Source organism: Salvia splendens, chromosome 12 (assembly GCF_004379255.2).
Source record: "Salvia splendens isolate huo1 chromosome 12, SspV2, whole genome shotgun sequence".
NCBI lineage: Eukaryota > Viridiplantae > Streptophyta > Magnoliopsida > Lamiales > Lamiaceae > Salvia > Salvia splendens.
Genome location: NC_056043.1, coordinates 5,504,322 through 5,527,922, shown reverse-complemented (window position 1 = coordinate 5,527,922; position 23,601 = coordinate 5,504,322). Strand labels below are relative to the sequence as shown.

The window sequence follows — 23,601 nt, the reverse complement described above, 5'->3', positions numbered from 1 at the left end:
CTCTCAAACCCCATAGGCTTTGCACATCCTGTAAGGTTACGGTAACTTCTCCAACTGGTAGGTGGAAACAGTGTGTCTCAGGCCTCCAACGCTCGATCAAGGCAGTTATAAGCTCGTTGTCCATCCTCATCGGCCTTTCACATTCAAACACGCCTTTGAAACCCCATACATTAAGCTAATACTTCACATTTTCATGTATTGGCACTGCCCAAACCTTACTCTCCGTCCTACGAACTCTCAAAACATTTGTTGTGTCATTTTCCAACAATGAGGCTGAAATGTGTTCGTTTTGATGAAAGAGTAATGATGGATCCTCAGGTCCATAACATAACTATTCTTCGGAACTTGCAGATACCATCTACTTCAAAACATTCACCCAATTTTTTTTTGAAATATATTGTAAAACATAACCAAGATTCAATTTTTATCATAAAAACTCAACAATCTAACTAAATTGCAACTTCAATTGAAAACGACAAGCTATATTCCAATTTGAAAACATAATCAAGATTCAAATATGCAACAAAAGGGGCGCAATTACAAAAACTGAATCACTTACTTCTACCCATTGAATTATATGCATATGAAATACACAAATAGGCAACAAAACAACAAAAATCGACCAAAAACCCATCAATTTCTTCATAAACCCTAATTTTTCTAAATTACGGAAAACCTGCACAAATTACGCAATAAAGGATGTATTTACCCAAATTGAAGAACAATTACCTGAATATGTTTGAAAATGATGGAAATTCGCCGGAAATTGCTGGGATTCGTCGGATGAAGTCGACCCTAGACGATTTCTGCCGGTTTGTTCGCTTGGTTCGGTGCTTCTGCTCTGTGCTGAGAAGCCTTCTGCCTGTTTTAAAACCCGACGGAAGACGCATAAGTGTTATGCGTCGCTAGGAAAAGGCGCATAAGTGTTATGCGTAATTTAAGAAAGACGCACAACTGTGTTGCGTCTTTAAAGACGCATAATGCTTATGCGTCACTAAATAACAACGCATGATGGTTATGCGTCTCTCTATTACGACGCATAACGGTAATGCTTCACTCCCTGAGTCGGAATACAACTAAAACCCTTCATTAAAATGGAATTCCATTAACATGCATTACCAAAAATAGAATTTTTCCAACTACGAGATCACCCCAAGGGTGCCTTCAGCATTAAGGGGTCACAGACCGAAGTGGCAATACAAAAGTGTGTAAACTATAAAAACGAGTTAAGGTGGATTGTTCTATAAACTTGCTCGAATCGGATCCTTTCGATTTTCCATATATTTACGAAGTTGTTCCAGTTGATTGGCATTAATCCTAGATCCTTGCCCTGTAGCACTTCGTCTAGCAGCAAGACACTTGTATTGCTCTACAACAACCCTGTTTTTATGGTTTAGGCTATTCCCGTTTGCGGAATTTATCGAAAATGAAAATAATTTAATTTTGGTCAATAAACCATAATGACAAAAGTGAATTATGTATAATTCAAATTTAACTCTCCCCTAATTAACCTACATTAACATTTCAGTCAAACAAAGAGTGTCCAATTTTGGAATCATCGATGGGTCCCAATGTTAAGTGGACCGTTGTCTGAATCAGCTATTCAGCTCATCCCCGAGCATCTGCTTTACTCAGCTTGGAATTGGTCTAAATTTCAACATTTAGTGCCAAGAGACGTCGAAATCATAACGTTATCATGCCACCAGAGGAATCAAAAGGAGATGATGTTGTTGTTTGGGGCCCATCTTTGTCTGGAGGTTTTTCTATTCAATCGGCATATGATGGACTAAGAGAAGACCAGAGCCCGACAATTTTCCTGCCATGGAGGAGAGTTTGGAGCTGGTATGGTCCTCAACGAATAAACATATTTTTTGGGTTGTTGCTTAATAATGGTGTTTTGGTTAATGAGGAGAGAGCTCGACGACAATTATCTACATCGGCGGTATGTAGCATGTGTGGTCATGACTCAGAAAGTGGACTACATATGCTACGTGATTGTCTTATTGCAAGACAGACATGGGAAGGCTTGCTAAGATATGGTGAGATGGATGATTTTTTTTATAGTAGTCTAAGTCTGGCAGAATGGATTATTAGAAATATAAGCTATAAGCTTTTGTTGGGTAGTGGTATTAGGTGGTGCACATTATTTGGCGTTGGATGTTGGCAAATTTGGAAGAACAGATGCGACTTCATTTTTAAGGGGGACAAATTGAGTCTAATAAGTGTTATGGCACGGATTATGACCATGGTCTGGAATGTGGAAGAAGTTAAATCTGTAGAGTGTATAGGAGTTGGAGTGAATAGAAAGCCAATATTGGTACGTTGGTGCCCTCACTTGATTCTATCAAATTAAATACAGATGCGTCTTTGGAAGGGAGCTCGAGCTTTTGGAGGTGGACTATTCCGTGACACTACAGGAAGTTGGAAAGGTGGGTTTGTTACCAATATTGGAGTTTGTTCCATTTTGACTGCAGAAATTTGGTGTATATATTATGGGTTACACGTTGCTAAAACTTTGGTGATAAAGGTTCCTTGTGAGGGAAACCTTCCATGTGCCCAAGAAATACCCCAAGCGGTGTTTGATTTCAATTTTTTTTGTGTTTTCAAAGATAAAGTAAAGATAAGTTGAGCTAGCCACAAAAACTAAACTCAAAATGGTTTTGGATGGAGAGAAAGAAGGTGAGAAGAAAGTGTAAAGAAGGAGGAATCCTCTTTGAGGACCTATGACCTCCCACAAAGAGATGTGGGCAACCCTAGGCTACTTTCACCCAAAGCAAACACTCCATTGGCTCCACATTCATGACTACACAACCATAAATGCATACCTATACTTGATTTAGCCAAATGAACATAAAACAAGCAACCTACAATGTAGGAATTTGGATAGAAATCTCACATGGGAGATGCTCTCAAAGGAGTCTTCATAATAACATTCATCAAAGTCTGCCCTTAAAGTCTTACAAAAAGGATATTTATAGTTAGGGTTGGAAACCCAAGAAAAGGGCTAAAAACACAAGGAAAATCGGATGTAAAAGTTGAATCGCCCGGCCGGGCGTTTTGGGAAAGTGAAATCGCCCGGTCGGGCGAACTTTCTGGATTCGGCGCTGCTTCTTCAAACGCCCGGTCGGGCGTTCTGGGATGGTGAAATCGCCCGGTCGGGCAAACTTTCTGGACTGTGGACGATGCTCAGCGCACAAACGCCCGGTCGGGCGTTCTGGGATGGTGAAATCGCCCGGTCGGGCGAACTTTCTGGACTGTGGACGATGCTCAGCGCACAAACGCCCGGTCGGGCGTTTTGGAGGTGTGGATTCGCCCGACCGGGCATTCCATCTGCCTCCTCCATTCCCCTCCTAATGAAGTTTGAAACGCCTTCCCGAAGCCTTTGTCTCATTGATCTCGTGACGGGCCTTCCGGGCAGCTTAAGGGGAGTCGTGGTCGGGTCAGCCCGGGCCTTGGACTTCCCGTTTATATCATCCTCTCCCTCTTGAGAAGGATTTGTCCTCAAATCTGGGTCGTCCCCTACAAAATCAAACGGGCTCAAGTCAGCCACATTAAAAGTACAACTCACGTTATACTCACCGGGAAGATCAATGATGTAGGCATTGTCGTTCACACGCTCTAGGACCATAAATGGGCCATCCCCTCGCGGGGCAAGCTTGGATTTTGCTTTGTCGGGAAAACGTATTTTCCGAAAGTGTACCCAAACCCAATCTCCGGGGTTGAACAACATTTTCTTTCGCCCTTTGTTCACCCTTTGAGCTACTTGTTCCCCCATCTTGCGGATTCGTTCTTGCACTCGAGTGTGCAAGTCTTGTACAAACTTGGCCTTCTTCATCCCACCTACATCAACCATATAAGACAAAGGCAAATCGGCCGTGGACAAGTCCAACGGGGTGAGTGGATTGAAACCATAGACAACCTCAAAAGGAGATTGTTGGGTGGTGGAATGTATGGTCCTATTATAAGCAAATTCGGCTATAGGCAAACATTCTTCCCAAGAAGTTTTATTTTCAAAAACCAAGGCACGGAGAAGAGTTCCCAATGAGCGGTTTACGACTTCCGTTTGACCATCCGTTTGGGGATGTGCGGTGGTAGAGAAAAGAAGTTTGGTGCCCATCCTACCCCAAAGCGTTTTCCAAAAGAAACTAAAAAATTTGACGTCTCTATCACTTACAATAGTTCTCGGGACCCCATGGATTCTTACAACCTCCTTGAAAAATAAACTAGCAATGAATTTGGCATCACTTGTCTTCCGACATGGAATGAAGTGAGCCATTTTGGAAAACCTATCCACCACCACAAAGATGCTATCATTTTTCCGAGGAGACATTGGGAGACCTAGAACAAAGTCCATGGACAAGTCTACCCAAGGATGTGTAGGAGTAGGCAAAGGGGTGTAAAGACCATAATTGTTAGATTTAGACTTGGCTTGCCTACACTCTAAGCAACTACTACAAAACTTTTCAACATGCTTCTTCATGCAAGGCCAAAAGAAATGCTCACTTAGTATGTCAAAAGTTTTAAGCAACCCAAAATGACCCATTAGGCCCCCTAGGTGAGCCTCCTTAATCAACAAGTTTCTCAAAGAGCATGAAGGTATGCACAACCTATTCTCTCTAAAAAGATAGCCATCCAACTTATAGTATTTATCAAAAGCACCTTTTTCACAAGCTCCGTAAATAGAAGAAAAGTCATGATCATGCTCATAAAGGTCTTTAATAAACTCAAATCCAACATATTTGGAGGCACACATAGTAAGCACACGCTTTCTCAAACACACGGTATCACTCACAAGTAAAGTGCCATCATGCAAGGTCTCAAAAGGCTTCCTAGAAAGAGCATCGGCAACCACATTGTCCTTTCCCTTCTTGTACCTAATGACATAGGGAAAAGTCTCTAGGAAAACACTCCATTTAGCATGCCTTTTATCAAGTTTATGTTGACCTCCTAAGAACTTAATAGACTCATGATCCGTGTGTATCACAAACTCCTTGTGCATCAAGTAGTGTTGCCAATTCTCAAGGCAATGGACTATAGCATACAACTCCTTGTCGTATGTGGGGTAGTTCAATTGGGCTTGATTTAGTTTTTCCGAGAAGTAAGCTATGGGCTTACCCTCTTGCATGAGAACTCCCCCGATCCCCACACCACTTGCATCACACTCAAATTCAAAAGTTTTATCAAAATTGGGGAGTGCTAGTAAGGGAGCATGCGTGAGGTCATTTTTCAAAGTACTAAACGCTCTCTCTTGCTCCTCCCCCCACTTAAACTCAACATTTTTTTTGACAAGGTGGTTCAAGGGTGAAGCTTTTGTGGAAAAATCCCTAACAAACCTCCTATAGAAGCTAGCAAGGCCATGAAAGGACCTAACCTCACTCACATTCCTAGGTGTTGGCCATTCCCTAATGGCTTTCACCTTTTCCTCATCTACCCGCACTCCTTCCTTTCCCACAACAAAACCAAGAAACACAACTTCCTCAACACAAAAAGTGCATTTAGGCAACTTGGCATATAAAGTATGCATTCTCAACACTTCAAGCACATTCCTAAGATGACTAGCATGCTCTTCAACACTACGACTATAAATCAAGATATCATCAAAATATACCACCACAAATTTCCCAATAAAAGGACGAAGTACATGATTCATCAAACGCATGAATGTAGAAGGGGCATTAGTCAAACCAAAAGGCATCACAAGCCATTCATATAAGCCAAATTTGGTTTTGAAAGCGGTTTTCCATTCATCTCCCTCTTTCATGCGAATTTGGTGATATCCACTAGCCAAATCAATTTTAGAAAAACATATAGAGCCACAAAGATCCTCTAACATGTCGTCTAACCTAGGTATAGGGTGTCTATATTTGATGGTGATTTTGTTAATTGCCCTACAATCTACACACATCCTCCAACTTCCGTCCTTCTTAGGTACAAGAATGACGGGTACGGCACAAGGAGATAGAGATTCACGAATTAGACCTTTGGCAAGGAGTTCCTCGACTTGCCTTTGTAGCTCTTGTGTCTCCTTGGGGTTCGCCTTGTATGCGGCCCGGTTTGGGAGTGATGATCCCGGCAAAAGGTCAATTTGATGCTCGATCCCCCTCATGGGAGGGAGTTCACTCGGGAGTTCTTCCGGGAATACATCTTCAAATTCCTGCAACACACTTTGGACAATCAAAGGATACGGGTCAAGGTTAGTAGCTAAGCACAAATCCTTACGGACCACGAGGAGAACGGAGGGGTGATTGTTTAGTGCCCACCCAAGGTCGGTTTTACTAGCTATCAAACATTCCTTTCCCCCTCTTGTTTGTGGGTGCTCTCCTTTGGGCGCTTTTATTTTTCTCTCACCACCCCCACTCTCACTTGGCTTTTTTAGCTCACATTCTTCTACTAGCCTTTTTTCCCTATCTCTCTCTCTTTCCTTTTGTAGATGTTGGCTAGCCTCAAACACGGCACTAGGTAGCAATGGCTTCAAACGAACCTTCAACCCGTTGAGCATGTAGAAATACTCATTCGTGAAGCCATTTTTGTAGGCCCTTCTATCAAACTCCCATGGCCTCCCTAGCAAAACATGACATGCCGTCATAGGAATGATATCACATAGGATGTCTTCCTCAACTTCTCCAATCTTCAATGGAACTTTGCATTGAGCCTTCACCCTCAACTCTCCGGAGTCCCCTAACCATTGCAACTTGTAGGGGTTTGGGTGTTTAAGTACCTTCAATCCCAACTTGGCCACCAACCGGTCACACACCACATTTGTACAACTCCCTCCATCTATGATGACCAAGCACGTCTTGGACTTCACCTTACACTTCATATGAAAGATGTTGCACCTTTGCTCCTTATGCTCCTCAAGGTTGGGTTGTACATTGAGCATTCGGAGTACAACCATAGCCCTTAAGGGTGTATCTTCTTCTTCGCCACTAGAAAAAGCTATGTCGGTGTCCGGGCTCACTTCTTTAGTGCCCACACCCTCCCCATCTTCTTCATCTTCCTCACTATACACGCTATCATCTTGCCCGATAACCATTACCCGTTGGTTTGGGCACTCGCGTGCATAATGGCCATACCCCTTGCACTTGAAACATTGAACCTTCTTGTCTTCCATAGGGGCTATAGCTTTAATAGGTTGAGTACCCGGTAGAGCCTTCGCGATCGGCCTCCCTTGGGTGTTTGGATTGGCCATGCTTTCCACCTTCTTGCCGGGAGCACTCCACTTGCTAGTCCCCGTCCCTCCGGTTTGGCTAGACGCCCATTTAGCCCGGCTAGAAACCAACTCCTTACTTTGCCTCTCAAAAGTGTCGGCAAACCCAATCACCTCGTCCAAGGAAATTCCCCTCAATGCCTCCACTTGCACCTTGTGCTTCAAGTTGATGTTAAGGCCATGGATAAATCGATCTTGAGTCGCCTCTTCTCGCTCCTCCACCCCTACCTTGCTCATCAATGATAGGAGTTCATAGTAGTACTCCATTACGCTCTTCGTCCCTTGCTTCAAATCTTGAAACTCCCCTCGAAGTCGGAGGAAATAGGACTTTGGTACAAAGGTAGTCCTCATGAGCTCACACAACTCCGCCCACGAACCCACTTCCCCTCCCCTAACCATCCTTCTCCTCCTCATCGTATCATTCCACCATGTATCCGCATTGCCACGAAACTCGGCTATTGCCACCTTCACCTTATCACCTTCCAAAAAGTTATGGAGTGAGAAAATTTTGCTCATTTGTGACTCCCATTCCAAGTAGGCCTCGGGATCAAACTTGCCGTGGAACTCGGGAAATGTGTGCTTGATAGACTTGGTGGGATCATCATACCGCGGCTCCATCTCCTCCTCATAGTTTCTATATCTTCCATGCCTACCATTCCACCCATGGTGCCCCATGTTTCCATTTCCTCTTCCGCCCATCATGTTCCCGAACCTACCATTCCTATTCCCATTCCGTCCTCCTCCTTGTCCCCCGCGCCCCCCATGATCGTACCAACCATATGGCTCTTCCTCTCCATTACTCCCCTCGGAGGCATCATGATGTGTGTGATTGCTCCTAGGGGTGTTTGACCTTGATAGTCGCACGGCCTTCAAAGCGTTGAGCTCGTCGTGGAGAAAAGTTTGGTTTTCATGGATGGATGCTTGGTTCACCTTGAGTTCCTTCAAATCCCCGAACATAGCATCTTGAGTGACATGCATTGTGGTTTGGCCTTCTTTTAGATCCCTCAAATCCGTCATAATTTTTTCCATCAAGTTTTTCAACTCATCCCCCGCCACACTAAGACTCGTGCTCGCACCCGGTTGCGGATCCCCCATCGTGGTGGATCTAGTACGAGGTGGCATTCACAATGGTACCTACAATAAGAAATAAAAAAAAAACTAGGATCTAGTCCTAAGGGTTAGTAAAATCCACACTCACACACACAAGAAGGGGAGATTTTAGTAAGAACTCACTTCCCAATTGGTAATCCCACCCCCAATTCACTCACCAATGTCACTCGGAAAAAGGCTTAGAATATAGTGAGGGCTAGGTTCACTCACTCTCAATATCCAACTTCCAAAATGCAAGCGCTAAGACAAATCAATCAAGGTATACACATAGGCAATATAACCAAGCAAGTAAGGCCAATCAAGCATGTGAAAGTAAGGTTCAATGCCTAAGGAAGCTAACAAACAAACTTAGTTGAGCTGAAAATTTATGTAACTCTTGGCTGATCTTTAGGAAATTTTTTGATATGGCTACCCAACCCCAAAATTGATGAAACTTGGTAGATAACAAGATTAAAGGGTTTAGAAAGAGGGAAAAATATCCCCAATATAGCAGGTTTTCGAGAAGACCCTCGATTTTACGTTTTCCCCAAATCTGTCAAACTAGGGCACAAAACAGGGCAGCAACTTCACACATTAATTTGACCTATCAAATGATAGAATTTTTGGCTAAGATTTTTCAGGACAATAGTTCATATATCAAGGTTCATGCACACCAAAAATCAGCTCAATCCTACAACAATTGACCAATAAACAAGCAAAGGCTAAAACAAAAGAAATAAGGAAAAACAAGGAAAATGAAATTTCATAGAGGTTTAAAATCAAACACTTGGTAGGCACCTAGGCTCTAGATACCAAATGATAAAGGTTCCTTGTGAGGGAAACCTTCCATGTGCCCAAGAAATACCCCAAGCGGTGTTTGATTTCAATTTTTTTTGTGTTTTCAAAGATAAAGTAAAGATAAGTTGAGCTAGCCACAAAAACTAAACTCAAAATGGTTTTGGATGGAGAGAAAGAAGGTGAGAAGAAAGTGTAAAGAAGGAGGAATCCTCTTTGAGGACCTATGACCTCCCACAAAGAGATGTGGGCAACCCTAGGCTACTTTCACCCAAAGCAAACACTCCATTGGCTCCACATTCATGACTACACAACCATAAATGCATACCTATACTTGATTTAGCCAAATGAACATAAAACAAGCAACCTACAATGTAGGAATTTGGATAGAAATCTCACATGGGAGATGCTCTCAAAGGAGTCTTCATAATAACATTCATCAAAGTCTGCCCTTAAAGTCTTACAAAAAGGATATTTATAGTTAGGGTTGGAAACCTAAGAAAAGGGCTAAAAACACAAGGAAAATCGGATGTAAAAGTTGAATCGCCCGGCCGGGCGTTTTGGGAAAGTGAAATCGCCCGGTCGGGCGAACTTTCTGGATTCGGCGCTGCTTCTTCAAACGCCCGGTCGGGCGTTCTGGGATGGTGAAATCGCCCGGTCGGGCAAACTTTCTGGACTGTGGACGATGCTCAGCGCACAAACGCCCGGTCGGGCGTTCTGGGATGGTGAAATCGCCCGGTCGGGCGAACTTTCTGGACTGTGGACGATGCTCAGCGCACAAACGCCCGGTCGGGCGTTTTGGAGGTGTGGATTCGCCCGACCGGGCATTCCATCTGCCTCCTCCATTCCCCTCCTAATGAAGTTTGAAACGCCTTCCCGAAGCCTTTGTCTCATTGATCTCGTGACGGGCCTTCCGGGCAGCTTAAGGGGAGTCGTGGTCGGGTCAGCCCGGGCCTTGGACTTCCCGTTTATATCATTTGGGCTTTCGAAAGTTGGAGGTAGAGAGTGATAGTTTTGTCGGAGTTTTTATGATTATGGGGCTCCTCGAGGTATCCATATGTTGTCGGGCAATTGTGCACAAGGTACATGAGTTATTGAAGGATTTTTGATTCAATGGTGGTACAATATGTGCACAGAGAAGGGAATTTTGCTGCTGACTTTATGTCACATTATGCTTATAGGTTTCATAGAGGAATGCATGTGTTAGAAATAGTCCATATGGGGCTCTGTAGTTGCCTGTTGCATGATAGAATAGGCGTTTCTTATATTTGGTAGTTTTATTTTGTTTTCAGGCTCTGCCTGCATTAGTTACCAAAAAAAAAATCTGCCACTAATCTATTCGAGTTTATGTGGCAAATTCACTAGGTTTTATAATTAATATCGTCCCAAATATTAAATAAACTGGGCTACTAAAAAGGTTACTTTGGAGTACTAAAAAATATTCCACATTTTATTTTATTTTATTTTATTTTATTTTATTTTATTTTATTTTATTTTATTTTATTTTATTTATTTATTTATTTTATTTTATTTTATTTTATTTTATTTTATTTTATTTTATTTTATTTTATTTTATTTTATCTACAATAGTTTCTTAGGCCCAATGAAGCCCAATAAATGAGGAAATGGGCTGTTACCAATGGTCAACCGAATCCGGATCAGCACATTCAAAGGAATACGAAATCTCACCCGTCCATCACTTCCTAAACCCATCTCATCCGTCAAATATATGACTAGTTTCGGAATCCCGCCGAGTGTCGGGCTTCACGATCCGACATGGCATTTAACTGGATTTAAAATCCGAATTTGGTGTCCGCGATATATAAGCTCATCCCCAAATGCTGAACCCAACTTAAATTTTAGAGAGAGAGAGCGAAGAAAAAACCAGTAAAATCGTTGCACTGTGACAATTAACTTCCGAAGAAGCTCTCCTACCTCCCAATTTCGCATTTATTATCGTAAGTTCAACTTAATTCCGGTTCTGTTTGTCCCCCTTTCAGTTACGGGAACTGCAGTCTGTTTTTTTTTCAGCTTTCTTAGTGAATTTGAGGTTGAATTTAGCAGCATTGCACTTAGGGTTTTGAATTGTGCTTTATGGATTTCGATCCTTAGATTAGATTATGTTTTACTCGCTTTTCATGCTGAATGTGGTTATTTTGTTTCTTTCAGTTTTGATGTGGTAGTTGCGGTGTTAGTGATCCTGTAGATCTTGTTAGGGCATGCTGATTTCGTTCTTTCAAATCAGCCTTTTTCATGATATGCACTGTGTTTAGGGGTAAATGTTTATGAATTCAAGATCTCTTTCAATTCCAATCGCCCTTGTTTGTCCAGTCTCATGGTCATAGGTTACTTTTTTTTGTGATGGGAGTTAATTACCATGGTAATTTGATGACTGATCATCATTTTATGTTTTCATAAATGTATGATGTATTGATGGTACAAGATAAACTTCAATTAATATGCAGTGTGCTTTGAGCAAGTTGGTTTCTTTGAGCTGTTATGGGAGAAGGAGATGTGGTATCTGAGAAGCTTGAGCCTTTAGCAAACGGGAAAGCTGAGGTGGAGGGTGAAGCTGTGGCAGTTATGGAAAAGGAAGTAGAAAAACAGCATGATGCGAAGAGCGAGGCTCAAAGTATGGATGTGGACAAAGATGATGGCAGCAAATGCGAGGAAACTGTTGAAAATGATGCAAAAGAGGGAGAGAAAGAACCTGCAGCGGACAAAGAAAAGAAGGAAACGACAGCAGATACAGAAAAGGATGAAACGACAGCAGATATAGAAAAGGAGGAAACAACAACTGACAATGAAAAGGAGGAAACGGCAGCAGACAAAGAAAAGGAGGAAACGGCAGCAGACAAAGAAAAGGAGGAAACGGCTGCTGACAATGAAAGGGAGGAAACGGCAGCGGACAAAGAAAAAGAGGAAACAGCAGCTGGCATAGAAAAGGAGGAAACGGAAGCTGCCATAGAAAAGGAGGAAACAGCAGTTGACATAGAAAAGGAAGAAACTGCACCGAGCATAGAAAAGGAAGAATCTGAATTGGACAGAGAAAAGAAAGACATTGCAGCAGAAATTGAAAAGGTGGATATTGATAATGAGGAAAGGGAGGAGAGTGCTGAAGAGGAAACCAATAATATGGATGAGGATAAGGTTGAAGAGGAGGCTGATGGAGTGAAAGAGGATAAAGCAAATGATGAGGAGCCTAGCAAAGAGAGAGAATCTAAGAAACGCTCGAGAACAAAGAATAGTGGTGGAAAGAAAAAAAATAATAAAAAGGTTTCTAAAGCAAATGATGATAAATCAACAAGAACCCCCAGTGAGAAAAAGTCGAAAGAGCCTAAAACCTCATTGGATAAAAAGGAGGAGACAAGAGCCTCAGTTGATAAAGAGGAAAAAGAGCCAAAAACCCCTGCAACTTTTACAACTGATCGCCCTATTCGTGAGCGAAAATCTGTAGAAAGATTGGTTGCCACAATCGAGAAGGACTCAGCTAGGGAATTCCATATTGCCAAGGTGCCAATTTTAATTTTCAGTTTGGTGTCTTATCCCGTTGTTGTACAAGTTTTACGGGATGAATGTTACATACTAAAGTTTTGTTTTAAGGATGGACTTTGACAAATTAGCTTTGCTTTCAGGGTCGTGGAACTGCGCTCAAAGATATCCCAAATGGTATATTCCTTTACATGTTGTTTAGTGCGTGGTTGTTCATCATCATTATTATTAAATTTTTTGTGTGTGCACATGTGTTTATGTGGGTGTGTGTGTGTGTGTTTCATAACTTGTGCGTCAACCTCTGATGATCTGTTGCATTTCTTTCCTGAGCGGTCTTGTATACTTTCTTTTTATTTGAGCTATTTGGTTAGCTAAATTAAGTTGGGGCATCATGCTAACTCTTTGAAGAAGTATAGCTACATGGCATAAAGGTCTATTTTATTCGATTCATACAAAAGAGCTGCATAGATTCAATTTAATTGCTATATCATGTCCTTACTTTTGAATGATGGCGGGAATTTTTTATTTCCTTACCCTTGTGAGTTGATGGAAAATATTTGAGGCCTTTTTGTCCACTCTCTCGGTATTTTTTGGTCATTCTGTGTTGAGCAATAGTTCTTTTCTGCTGCATCCTTGTTCTCAATCATCTTAGTTATGTTTCACTATGTTCCCGCCTCTTCAAATTGGTTGAATTTACATATTAAACACTCCCAAATCAATATCTTTGTCAGCTATTTTGAGCCTGTATAAATTGGATAATGGATATAAATACTGGTCTTTGATGAAAAATGAGATTCCCTCTCATATTTTTTGAGATAAAACTCATACTTCAAATGCTCATCTGTTGTATTTCCACTGCGACATGGGAACTTTATTGTGGTTATATCTTGCTGTTATTAACAAGATATAAGAACCTGTAAGTTATGCAACAACTTTATAATTCCAGTTATAGCTGCATGTTTGCCCATCATAGAAATTGTCATGGTGGCATTTGAATCTGTAAATTGAACTAATAAATGATAGGCTGAAATATCTGGCATCTGGTATACTTTGGAATAATTGCAATCCTGTGAGTGTCTATTAGGAATTACCAGCTCTTGGCACATCAAGTAGACATTTTTATTTGTGCTGTTAAAAATATCTTGTTTATTGTACATCAAAATGATGCCCAATTATCCTGTATCTAATAATGAAATTGATCTCATATCTGAGCTGCAGTGGCATACAAGTTATCAAGAAAGAAGACTGATGACACTTTCAAGTTGCTGCATACTATTCTTTTTGCAAGAAGAGGGAAGGTAAGGCTGTTAGAGTCAATGTTATTCTGGGTTTAAGCTTCACAGCACTTAGTTCCATGGTTGTCTCTCATAACAATTAGATTATCTCTCTGAGAAAAACCTAATATTGGGAAATTTAGGTTAAGCTGTACTCTTCTTGTGAACTGTATTTCAGGGCTTATTAACTTTGGAGTTAAAAAGCATATCCATTCCGCTAAAACTTTTTCTGCATTCCTAATTTCAAGTAGCATTTCATTCTCAATTTGTTTTGAACTCTATGAGATTCTCCAGTAGCAATACAACTACTCACCTGTAGATTCCTGAAGTTTTATTTTTGGTGTTTTCATTTCCTGGTTCCCTTAAAACTAGTTTAAACTCAGCTCAAACATGCTTACCGATCTTACTCCAATTCCTGTTAGTTTGCTTGCTAATAGTAATCCTATCTAACTCTTGCACTTGATAAGATGATATGTCTTTGACAATTATATGAATGCCAGTCTGCATGGGTAGCTAAACTGTCCGGTCTGTTAAACAAAGTCTTGATTATTTCTTCGCATTTATACTTTTCTGGTTTATGCAGGCTGCTGAAGTCAAAACCCACATATTAAGATTCTCTGGATTTGTATGGAATGATAATGAGGTGAAATTGAAACTTATTAGCAGTATGTTCTACTTAAGTTTGAACATCTCTTTCTTCGGTTCTCCACCTGGATATTTTATGTGCTTCATATGAATGTGATATCAGGAAAAGCAAATGATTAAAATCAAAGAAAAACTTGACAAGTGTATCAAGGAGAAACTGTTGGAGTTCTGTGATATCCTTGACATACCCATCTCCAAGACTCATTCAAGGAAGGTTAGTTTATACAGTATTTCTTATGTTCAAGCAGCTAAGGACCAAAGTTGTAAATCTAGTTTCACTAGCTTGGTTCCCATTTCTAGTCCATATATTCTGGATCTTTAAGATGTTTTACTACTGATCTTTTTCTTGTTAATCATTATTACATCGTTGCATAATTGTGTTTAGGTATTCTAGATCACCTATTCACCTTTACCACACTGTTTACTGATGGAATGAGTTACTAAGTTTCTGCTTTTCTGTTCTCAGGAAGATATTATTTCCAAGTTGATAGATTTTTTGGTGGAACCTCATGCAACAACCTCTGAATCTCTTGCCGATAAAGAGCAGGTTTTAACTTTGTTGATTTTTTATAACTTTTTCATTTATTATTTCACCAATTATCTCTTCCAACTCCTATTCATATGTGTTCCATTTTTAAGGAACAGTCAAATAAGGGTAAAAAGAGAAAGAGGGTAAGCAAATCCTCTGGGAGTAGTACACTGTCAAAAGACTCAGCTAAGGTATATTTTTCAGGTTATGTAATTATTTGCTCCCTGGATTTTTCTTTGAAGTTGGACTCCTATAATTGGGCCTAAAATTTTATTTGATATGCTCTGTCTTGTCTTTGTACAAGATATTATTAGTACAATATCTGCAGTGTTATCTACAGTTTGTGGGAGCCAATAATTTTTATATCTGAGTAAATGAGTGTTTATTAAGTGTCTTCGTTCCATACAATTTACAAATTTCCATAGGATGTAATGGTACTTCATTTTGTATAAGATGAAGTTCTGTAATAACATCTAATTATAGCGAGCTGCACGTAAGAGAGAGCTAGACATTCACCTACAGATACTGCTGTAAAACTTCAAAAAAAATGTACTGTAGCATATGTTCCTATCAGCAGCACAAGTATATCTCTACATGTATACAGAGCATCATATGTTTAATATTGTCCCGAGGGAATGTTTGGAACTTTCACAAGTCAGCTACTTGTGCATTGGTCTTTAATAGAGCAGTAAACAAAAATAAAAGGGAAAGACATAATCGGTTGAGATTCAATAGATAGGAGATGTCATGGAAGCAAAAGAAACCCACCCACCAACTTTTGTAGTAGATGCTTTAAACTAATAATTTATATGGAGTTTGCTTGGGGATTATATTTCAATGATAAGTACATTATCAATCCATCAGGCAAAAGTTGAAGAAGGTGTAGGGGGAATGTGTACAAAAGAAATTCGAAGGTTATCAACAGTATATGAAAATTTGCAACTGAATATGGAATTGGATTGATAAAAAGTAATCAAGTGGGTGATCAAATTTGAAGTTCTTGGAGATTCTGAACGGTGATACATGCATTATTTGATATCATGTCTGGTATTTTGCAGAGTCATAAGAAAACTGGCAGTGCCTCTAAAAATGCTGCTGAGGCTAAAGGCACACCTCCAGAGTCAGAAGATGAATCAGGAGAAGAGAAAGATGATGAACATGAAGAGGAAGGTGTAAATGGTGTCCCAGAAAGATCAGACGATGAAATGTCTGAACAAGCAGTGAGTGAGGAGAAAGAAAGTGAATCTGAGAAGAAAGAAAGTGAATCTGAGAAGGAATCTAGTGATGACGATGGAAAGAAGAAGCGGCGATTGTCAAAGTCAACTGCAAAGAAAGGATCTGCTAGTAAAGCCAAAACCCAGAAAAAAACAACCCCTAAGAAGGCCACCCCCCTGCCAAAAAAAGTATCTGCCAACTCAAAAAGCATTGGTAGCACTAGTGATAAGAAACCTTCTAATAAGAAGAAAGATGAATCAGACAAGAAGGTGTCCGCTCCGAAGAAGTCAGCTGTTAAAGAGAGCCCTGGTGAGAATTTTGGTTTCTCCTATTTTATCAATTGTATACTGAGTGTCAAAATCTGACTGTATGTTTTGTTGTATTTGATTTTATAAATTAGGCCACTTACTGTGCACCTTCTGTCCTTTTATTGCACGTAGTTCCTGAAGGTGCTTTTATTATCTTTTAAATGCAGGGAATAAGGTTCTCAAAGTCAAAGATAAGCTCAAGGAGGAGAAATTAAAGCCGAGTGATGATAAACTCAGGGAGGCAATTTGTGAACTCCTTAAAGAGGTCGATTTTAATACGGTTAGTCTCTGAACACTGCCATCCAAGCTTTATAATAGGCACTCTACTGTTGAATTCTATTGTAATCGTCAGGTAGTACAAAAGACTAGGACCTTGGTGTAACGATATTTCTATTTTGCATGTGTGACTTGATTTTAGATCAGGGTTTTCTATTCCCTGGTCATGTATTTCTTGAAGATGCATCTGATAAATGAGAGTCTTGGAGAAGTTAAAATACTAGTATTAAAAATAAACTCAGGTTTAGAAATTCCAACTATAGCTTGATCAACCATGGTTTTTCCATCACTATGTGTTGAAGTATGAACAAAATTTTTTCTCCAACTGATATTTTTGTCGTTATTTTGTTTTATTCACGTATCTATAGTTTTTGTTAACATTTAACACATTCATCGTACTTGTATCTTGCAGGCTACCTTCACTGACATTCTGAAGCAACTTGGTAAGTTTCCCTTATTTTATTTTTCTCGCTGAGAAGAACTATTTTCACTCTGCCTGAACTTCCACTCTTTCCTTCCTATTCTCTTTCTATATACAGATGCTAAGTTAAAACCAGGGGTTTGGCCTTGACTGAGTTGTAGCTTTGCCTTTTGATTTTATACGGATGTCTGGATGTTAGTGTGTGTGTATTTTGGGTATAATTTAGTTCATGCGATTTCGGGAGAAGTTAATTATGAGCGTCCTAGTTCCGCAGGTCTTATTTACTCCATCAAAGTTCGTGCTCTCTTTCACCCAATGAGGACTATTCTCAGTAAACTGTTTCAGTTTGTTCATCACGTTTTGACATTTGGCAGTGGGGGGGAGGAGAATGCTTAAAAACCCTTTTATACTATTAGCCTTGTCTATCTGTATTATGTGGTGGTTGCATTCTGCATGTCCCATCATGTTAAGGATGAATATATCACTAATCCTCATCACATTGCAGCCCAGCAATTCGATACAGACCTCGCACCAAGAAAATCATCAGTGAAGCTCATGATTCAGGAGGAGCTCACAAAACTAGCTGATGCTGACGAGGCTGATGAGGAAGAGGAAGAAGACGATGCCGTTGATGCTGAGAAGAAAAACAAGGCTTCCACCCAAGGTGTGAAGGTCTAGGAACCTTGCTACCTAAGCCTGTATACTAAATGCTATATAGCCCTAAGTGTAATCATTTTGGTACCCGTAACTACTATTTAGCATAATCTTATTTTGCTTGGTGAAGCCAATTTGATGCTAGAGATAAACAGCTGCAGCAGCCTGTCATGTAATATTAGTACAAACACAAAGTTGTAGATTTTGTACTTTACTTCCCCTTTATTGATCCAACTTCTCTATGAGCACTTTTCTCAGGTACCATATATTTATAAATAAATGTTATCATGATACATTTTGATGTTGCATTGAAGTGCAAGAACAAAAGCTGTCATTTCATGTAAAGCGATTAGATGTGTTTGGTTCATAATTTTTCCAATAGAAAAAGTCAGATGTGCAAATGATGTTGTTTTGGCTGATTTTGGAAATGTCCAAACTGAGAATCTTTAGACAGTTATGATTATTCGAGCATCCACTACGCGTCGCGCCGGCGTCCCGCGACCCGTCTTGGAGAGATGGGTCCGTCGCGCGACGCGTTGTAGCTCGCCGTCTCGTTCCGTCCCGCGTCCCGTGTCGAAGAGACAAGCGACGGGCCGTCTCGCCACGCACCTAGGCGACGTGGCGCGACCCGGCGTCGTGCGTGACGCCCACTCGCCGGCCCGCGAGTGGGCGTCGTCACATGCTGACGCAATAAATCATTTTTTTAAATGGAATTTTTAAAAAAATACTTTTTATTTATAAAAATTGTTTTTATATTTAAAAATTGTTTTTATATTTAAAAATAATTTTTACAAATAAATAAATACAAGAAATTCGTAATAGCCCACATATATTTGATGGGCTTGCGAATTTATGAAACTTATTCTTGGTTGCTTCTCTTTTATAGAGACAACCTTGAATGTTTTATGTTCTACTTTCGATGTGGGACAAAGTCATTCTTGGTTGCTTCTCTTTTATAGAGACAACCTGGAATGTTTTATGTTCCACTTTCGATGTGGGACAAAGTCATTCATGATTGCTTCTCCTTTATAGAGACAACCTTGAATGTTTTACGTTTCACTTTCGATGTGGGACAAAGTCATTCTTGGTTGCTTATCTTTTATAGAGACACCCCTAGCTCAAGTGGTTGAGAAGGGTGGCAAGGATATGCCACCATCCTGGAGGTCTTGAGTTCGACTCCTGGATGACGCGACTTTGGGATTAACTAGTATTTACACCCGTGCTATGCACGGGACATATAATTTTTAAATAATGAATATAAATTTTAATGAAATATAGAAACTAAGAATTAAAAACAATATAAAGATTTACAAAAACATAAATGTGATTATAAATAAAATATTTATAATAAATGAAGAATTTACTCATCTATCATGTTATTAAAAAACATAATAACATATAAAAAAAGGTAAATACATATATTCACATCTATCATATTCTCATTTTCCCTCAAAAAAGGGCAAATAAGTCTTTTCATTAAACTGACACTTTAGATTATGATAGATAGATTCTCTACCTTTTTTCCATACTGAAATTCTGAAATTAGACTTGATTACACTGTGTTTTGTTATATTCTAGATTGGACTAATTTTTGTATATCAAACTTTGAGTGTACATATGTGATTTTTTCATAAATTGATTTAAAAAGGGGATGCTATAATAATCAAATTTCATGTGAATTCATTTACAAACTCTGGTTGATTGATCAAGGGGGATTTAAAAAGGGAGACATTCGCATTAAGAATTTTGTGTTGCTATTAAAATGACGGAGGCTTGGGAACAACCAAAGACGACTATAGAAGGGAATCATCAACTAATCACAATACCAATTAGCAAGCACCCTCGTTAAAAATATAGTCAAATAAAATAAACTGATCAAGTATCATCGAAATATAATCTTGCCTCGTTTAAAATAAATGTATTTCATTGAATAAGTTCGATCAAGTCGACCTCAAAATAGACTATATATGGAAGAATTTGAAGAGGAGCATTTGCCCTTCTAGAATTAACACAAAATTCTAATGTAAAGTACTACTAACATTTTTGTTATAATAATAACGCCCGGTCCTAATTAAACTTATATCTAGAAATGTAAATATAATCACGTCCATTAATTCGTTCTTAAAAATTCTAGCTGTGTGCATGTGTTTTTCTTTTTCGAGATGGTCTTGGAAAAATAATCAATCCATCCAACCCCTCACAACTGAAAACACTTAACACCTGTGCTATGCACATGACAAAAAAATTTTAAACAATGAAGATATATTAACTTAAAATAATGATTCTAGAGTATATAAGTATAAAATATATTTAGAGATAAAAACTAATTAAAACAAGTATTTGTAATATTATAAATAATTAAAAATATTATAAACAACAGCATAAAGATATTTGTATTTGTGCCAACCCACTCTCAATGAAACATTTCATATTTTAGTAGATGATTGTATACTCCCTCCGTACCATAGTAATGAAGACGTTTCTTTTCGGCATGCAATCTAAGAAAAATTGTGTTAAGTGAGTTAAGTAAATGAAGGATAAAGTAAGAAATGAAAAAAGGTAGAGAGATGAATGGAGAATACAGCAAGAGAGAGTAAAGTAAGTGAGAAGACTATGTTGACTTTATTAAAAAAGGAAATGACTTCATTACTATGGAACATATCAAAATGACAAAATGACTTCACTATTATGGAACATGGGAGTACTATTTTAATATATGATATGAGTGTAGTAGTATAAAATAAAAGAAATAACAAAAGAGGAAATGTGTGGATGAAATAGAATAAGACATACAAATAAAGAAAAATGTAATACTTCTCTTTACAAAAGATAAAAAACAAACTATTTGAACATATAAATAATTCACCAGTTTCGATTAACAAAACAAAACATAAGTATTCATAAAAGCAAACAAAAAATAAGAAAAACAATAACAAACTCAGTAATTCATAAGTTTTGAAATTGCAACATAATTGTTTATAACTAAAAATATATTTTTTAGAATTAAGTAGACATGATAAAACGAAGAAAATAAAATCACAATTAATAAATGCATTTTCATCAAAATTAAATTCAATAGTACATGATAATATTTTGAAAATTATAAAAAATAAATAGAACTCAAAGTCATAAACAAAATTATCTTATCTAGTAGTAGAATAAATCAAATCAAAGACAAATTAATTAATATATAAATTTAATTACTTAATTAAAAATTAAAATTTGGACAATATATATTATACAAAGTTCAATAAAATAGTAGTCCATATTAAACCTTGCTTTTAATTCATAATAATATAGCTCTAACTTTAGAACTCTATTCAAATAAAAAAAATTAATTATAGATTTTTGTACTATATAGTTTCTTCTCTTCATATTATTATTAGTTGGAAAAACTAATTACACGCTATGTTCAATTCGAAATCTTTTAATTTTTTTATCATCAATACTTTTATATTTTTAATTAAATAAAATTTTACAATACGAATTCAGTATAAGATTCTGAATTTTTTGGATCCAAATAATTTAGTATAGTAAATTGGTACACTAACAATTAATTAATAATTAATAATAAATTAATGAAAGTACAATATAAATCCTAAATAACACATGATTACACTATAAACACTACATGAAAAAAACGCTTCTTCCTCTCTCCTCCCTAATTGTTGAATTCATAAATTAATAAAATAAAATATAAATTCCAAATAACACTTGATAGACCCTAGAAACCCTAATGAAAAAGCGCCTCCTCTCTTCCTCTCCCTTCATCTCTCTCTCCTTGTCATAAAGCCGCCACGCTCCACCACCGTGTTTCGCCGGTTTCCTTCCAACCTGCTTCACCTCCTCCCTCTATTCCAGTCGGCGCCTCCTCTCCCTCTCTCCAATCGGCTGAACTCGCATTGCCTCGCCACCACGCCGCCACACCCACCAGCCTGCGGCGCCGCCACGCGCGCCTACGGCCCTGCACGTCGCTCCACCGCTTGCTTCGCCGGGTTCCTTCCATCCTGCTTCACCTTCCCCGCCGTCTTATGTGCTCCGACCGATTTTATCTTGGGCAAGTAAAAAGGCAGAAAACATTGAGCCATTTTGCTTTTTTTTTTTTTCTGGCACAGATCGGTCAAAATAGAGCTTATTGAATTGAAATATTGTGATTTGTTTTGTATTGATATATATAGAGATTTTGCTTCAAGATTATCCTGTACGCCATCCCCATGTCTATACTCTTAGACTGCAAAAATAATCTTTCTAAAGCAATAGAAGAAAAAAAAACAAATAATCTTCGATAGGAGCTGCCCTCTTTTCTGTCCAATAATTGTCATTCCTCAAAAGGACAAAAAGGGTAAACAAAATAGCTTCACATTTTCCCTCCAAAAAGGGTAAAAATGTCATTTCATTAAACTGTCACTTTAGATTAGTATAGATTTCTTTGTCTACGAGCCAACATTGGCTAGTTCACGCCCGAACCCGTCGGAGGGAAGCTAAAGTATTCGAGCCACGAGGGGTTGTGGCGGGCTAGTTCGCTTACCGAATGTATCTCGAACTCCTATGTTTGAAAAAAAAAACCTTGAATGTTTTATGTTTCACTTTTGAAGTGGGACAAAGTCATTCTTTGTTGCTTCTCTTTTATAGAGACAACCTTGAATGTTTTATGTTTCACTTTCGATGTGGGACAAAGTCATTTTTGGTTGCTTCTCTTTTATAGAGACAACCTTGAATGTTTTATGTTTCAGTTTCGATGTGGGATAAAATCATTCTTGGTTGTTCTTCTTTTATAGAGACATCCTTGAATGTTTTATATTTCACTTTCGATGTGAGACAAAATCATTCTTGGTTGTTTCTCTTTTATAGAGACATCCAAGAATTATTTTGTCCCACATCGAAAGTGAAACATAAAACATTCAAGGATGTTCATATAAAATTATATTTTAAATTATGTCATTTTTATTTTTTTAAGATTTTAATTATGTTTTTTTAATTTTAAGTTGTATTTTTATTTTATGTTGTAATGTTATTTTAATTTTAATGAAGTGTGTTTTGTTTTAATTGAATTGTGTTGGAAAAAAAATAAAAAATGAAATTGAATGAACAGTAATTTAAGAGACGGAATAAGGGACGGTTAAGGGACGGAGCGTTGCAGGTTCCGTCCCTTAGTTAAGGGATGGAGGAATAAAGTACAATGGGGCTCTCAAATACTCTCTTTGTCCCATTAGAAATGAAACGTTTTCCTTTTTGGTCAGTCTCATTAAAAATGAAACGTTTCTAAAAATAGAAACAATACTCTCTCTACTTTTTCTTCTCTCTTACTTTACTCTCTCTTCATTAACTCACAAAACAGCACTACATAAAATCGCGTGCCGAAAAGCAAATATTGCATATTTAATGGGACGGAGGGAGTAGTAGTTTAAGAGACGATTAATGGACGGTGGGAGGACAACGCAGTGGATGCTCTTAAAAATCCGGCAGATGCATTAACCACCAAAAGTTGTCGCGTGCAACAAGTTAGGTGAAGACTCTTTATTTTAGTAGTAGTAAGGGTGTCCACAATGGGGGAGCCGCGGCCCGCGGCTCAGCGCGCGGCCCCCCATTGCAAAGGCCGAGAGCCGGGGCGGAGAGGAGAGAAGCGTGGCTGAGCCACGGCCGCGGCCTTCACGCGGCTGAGCCGTGTGAGCCGCGGCCCTCCCATTGCAAGCGCC

General features: G+C 38.8%; 1 protein-coding gene across 2 annotated transcripts; it reads left to right on the top strand.

Annotated features, from left to right (window-relative positions):
• The first annotated feature begins 10,913 nt into the window (after positions 1–10,913).
• On the top strand, positions 10,914–18,147 carry LOC121758748 (myb-like protein X). 2 transcript variants are annotated; one of them, XM_042154141.1, is made up of 12 exons: positions 10,914–11,049; positions 11,557–12,604; positions 12,727–12,760; positions 13,802–13,881; positions 14,441–14,500; positions 14,606–14,716; positions 14,969–15,049; positions 15,142–15,222; positions 16,090–16,555; positions 16,722–16,834; positions 17,243–17,273; positions 17,757–18,147. In XM_042154141.1, the coding sequence occupies exons 2-12, from the start codon at positions 11,591–11,593 to the stop codon at positions 17,927–17,929; spliced, it is 2,244 nt and encodes a 747-aa protein (XP_042010075.1). In that variant the 5' UTR covers positions 10,914–11,049; positions 11,557–11,590; the 3' UTR covers positions 17,930–18,147. The 2 variants fall into 2 exon arrangements, with proteins under 2 accessions (XP_042010075.1, XP_042010076.1); XM_042154142.1 differs by lacking the exon at positions 10,914–11,049 and having other exon boundaries at positions 15,148–15,222.
• Positions 18,148–23,601: the final 5,454 nt, after the last annotated feature.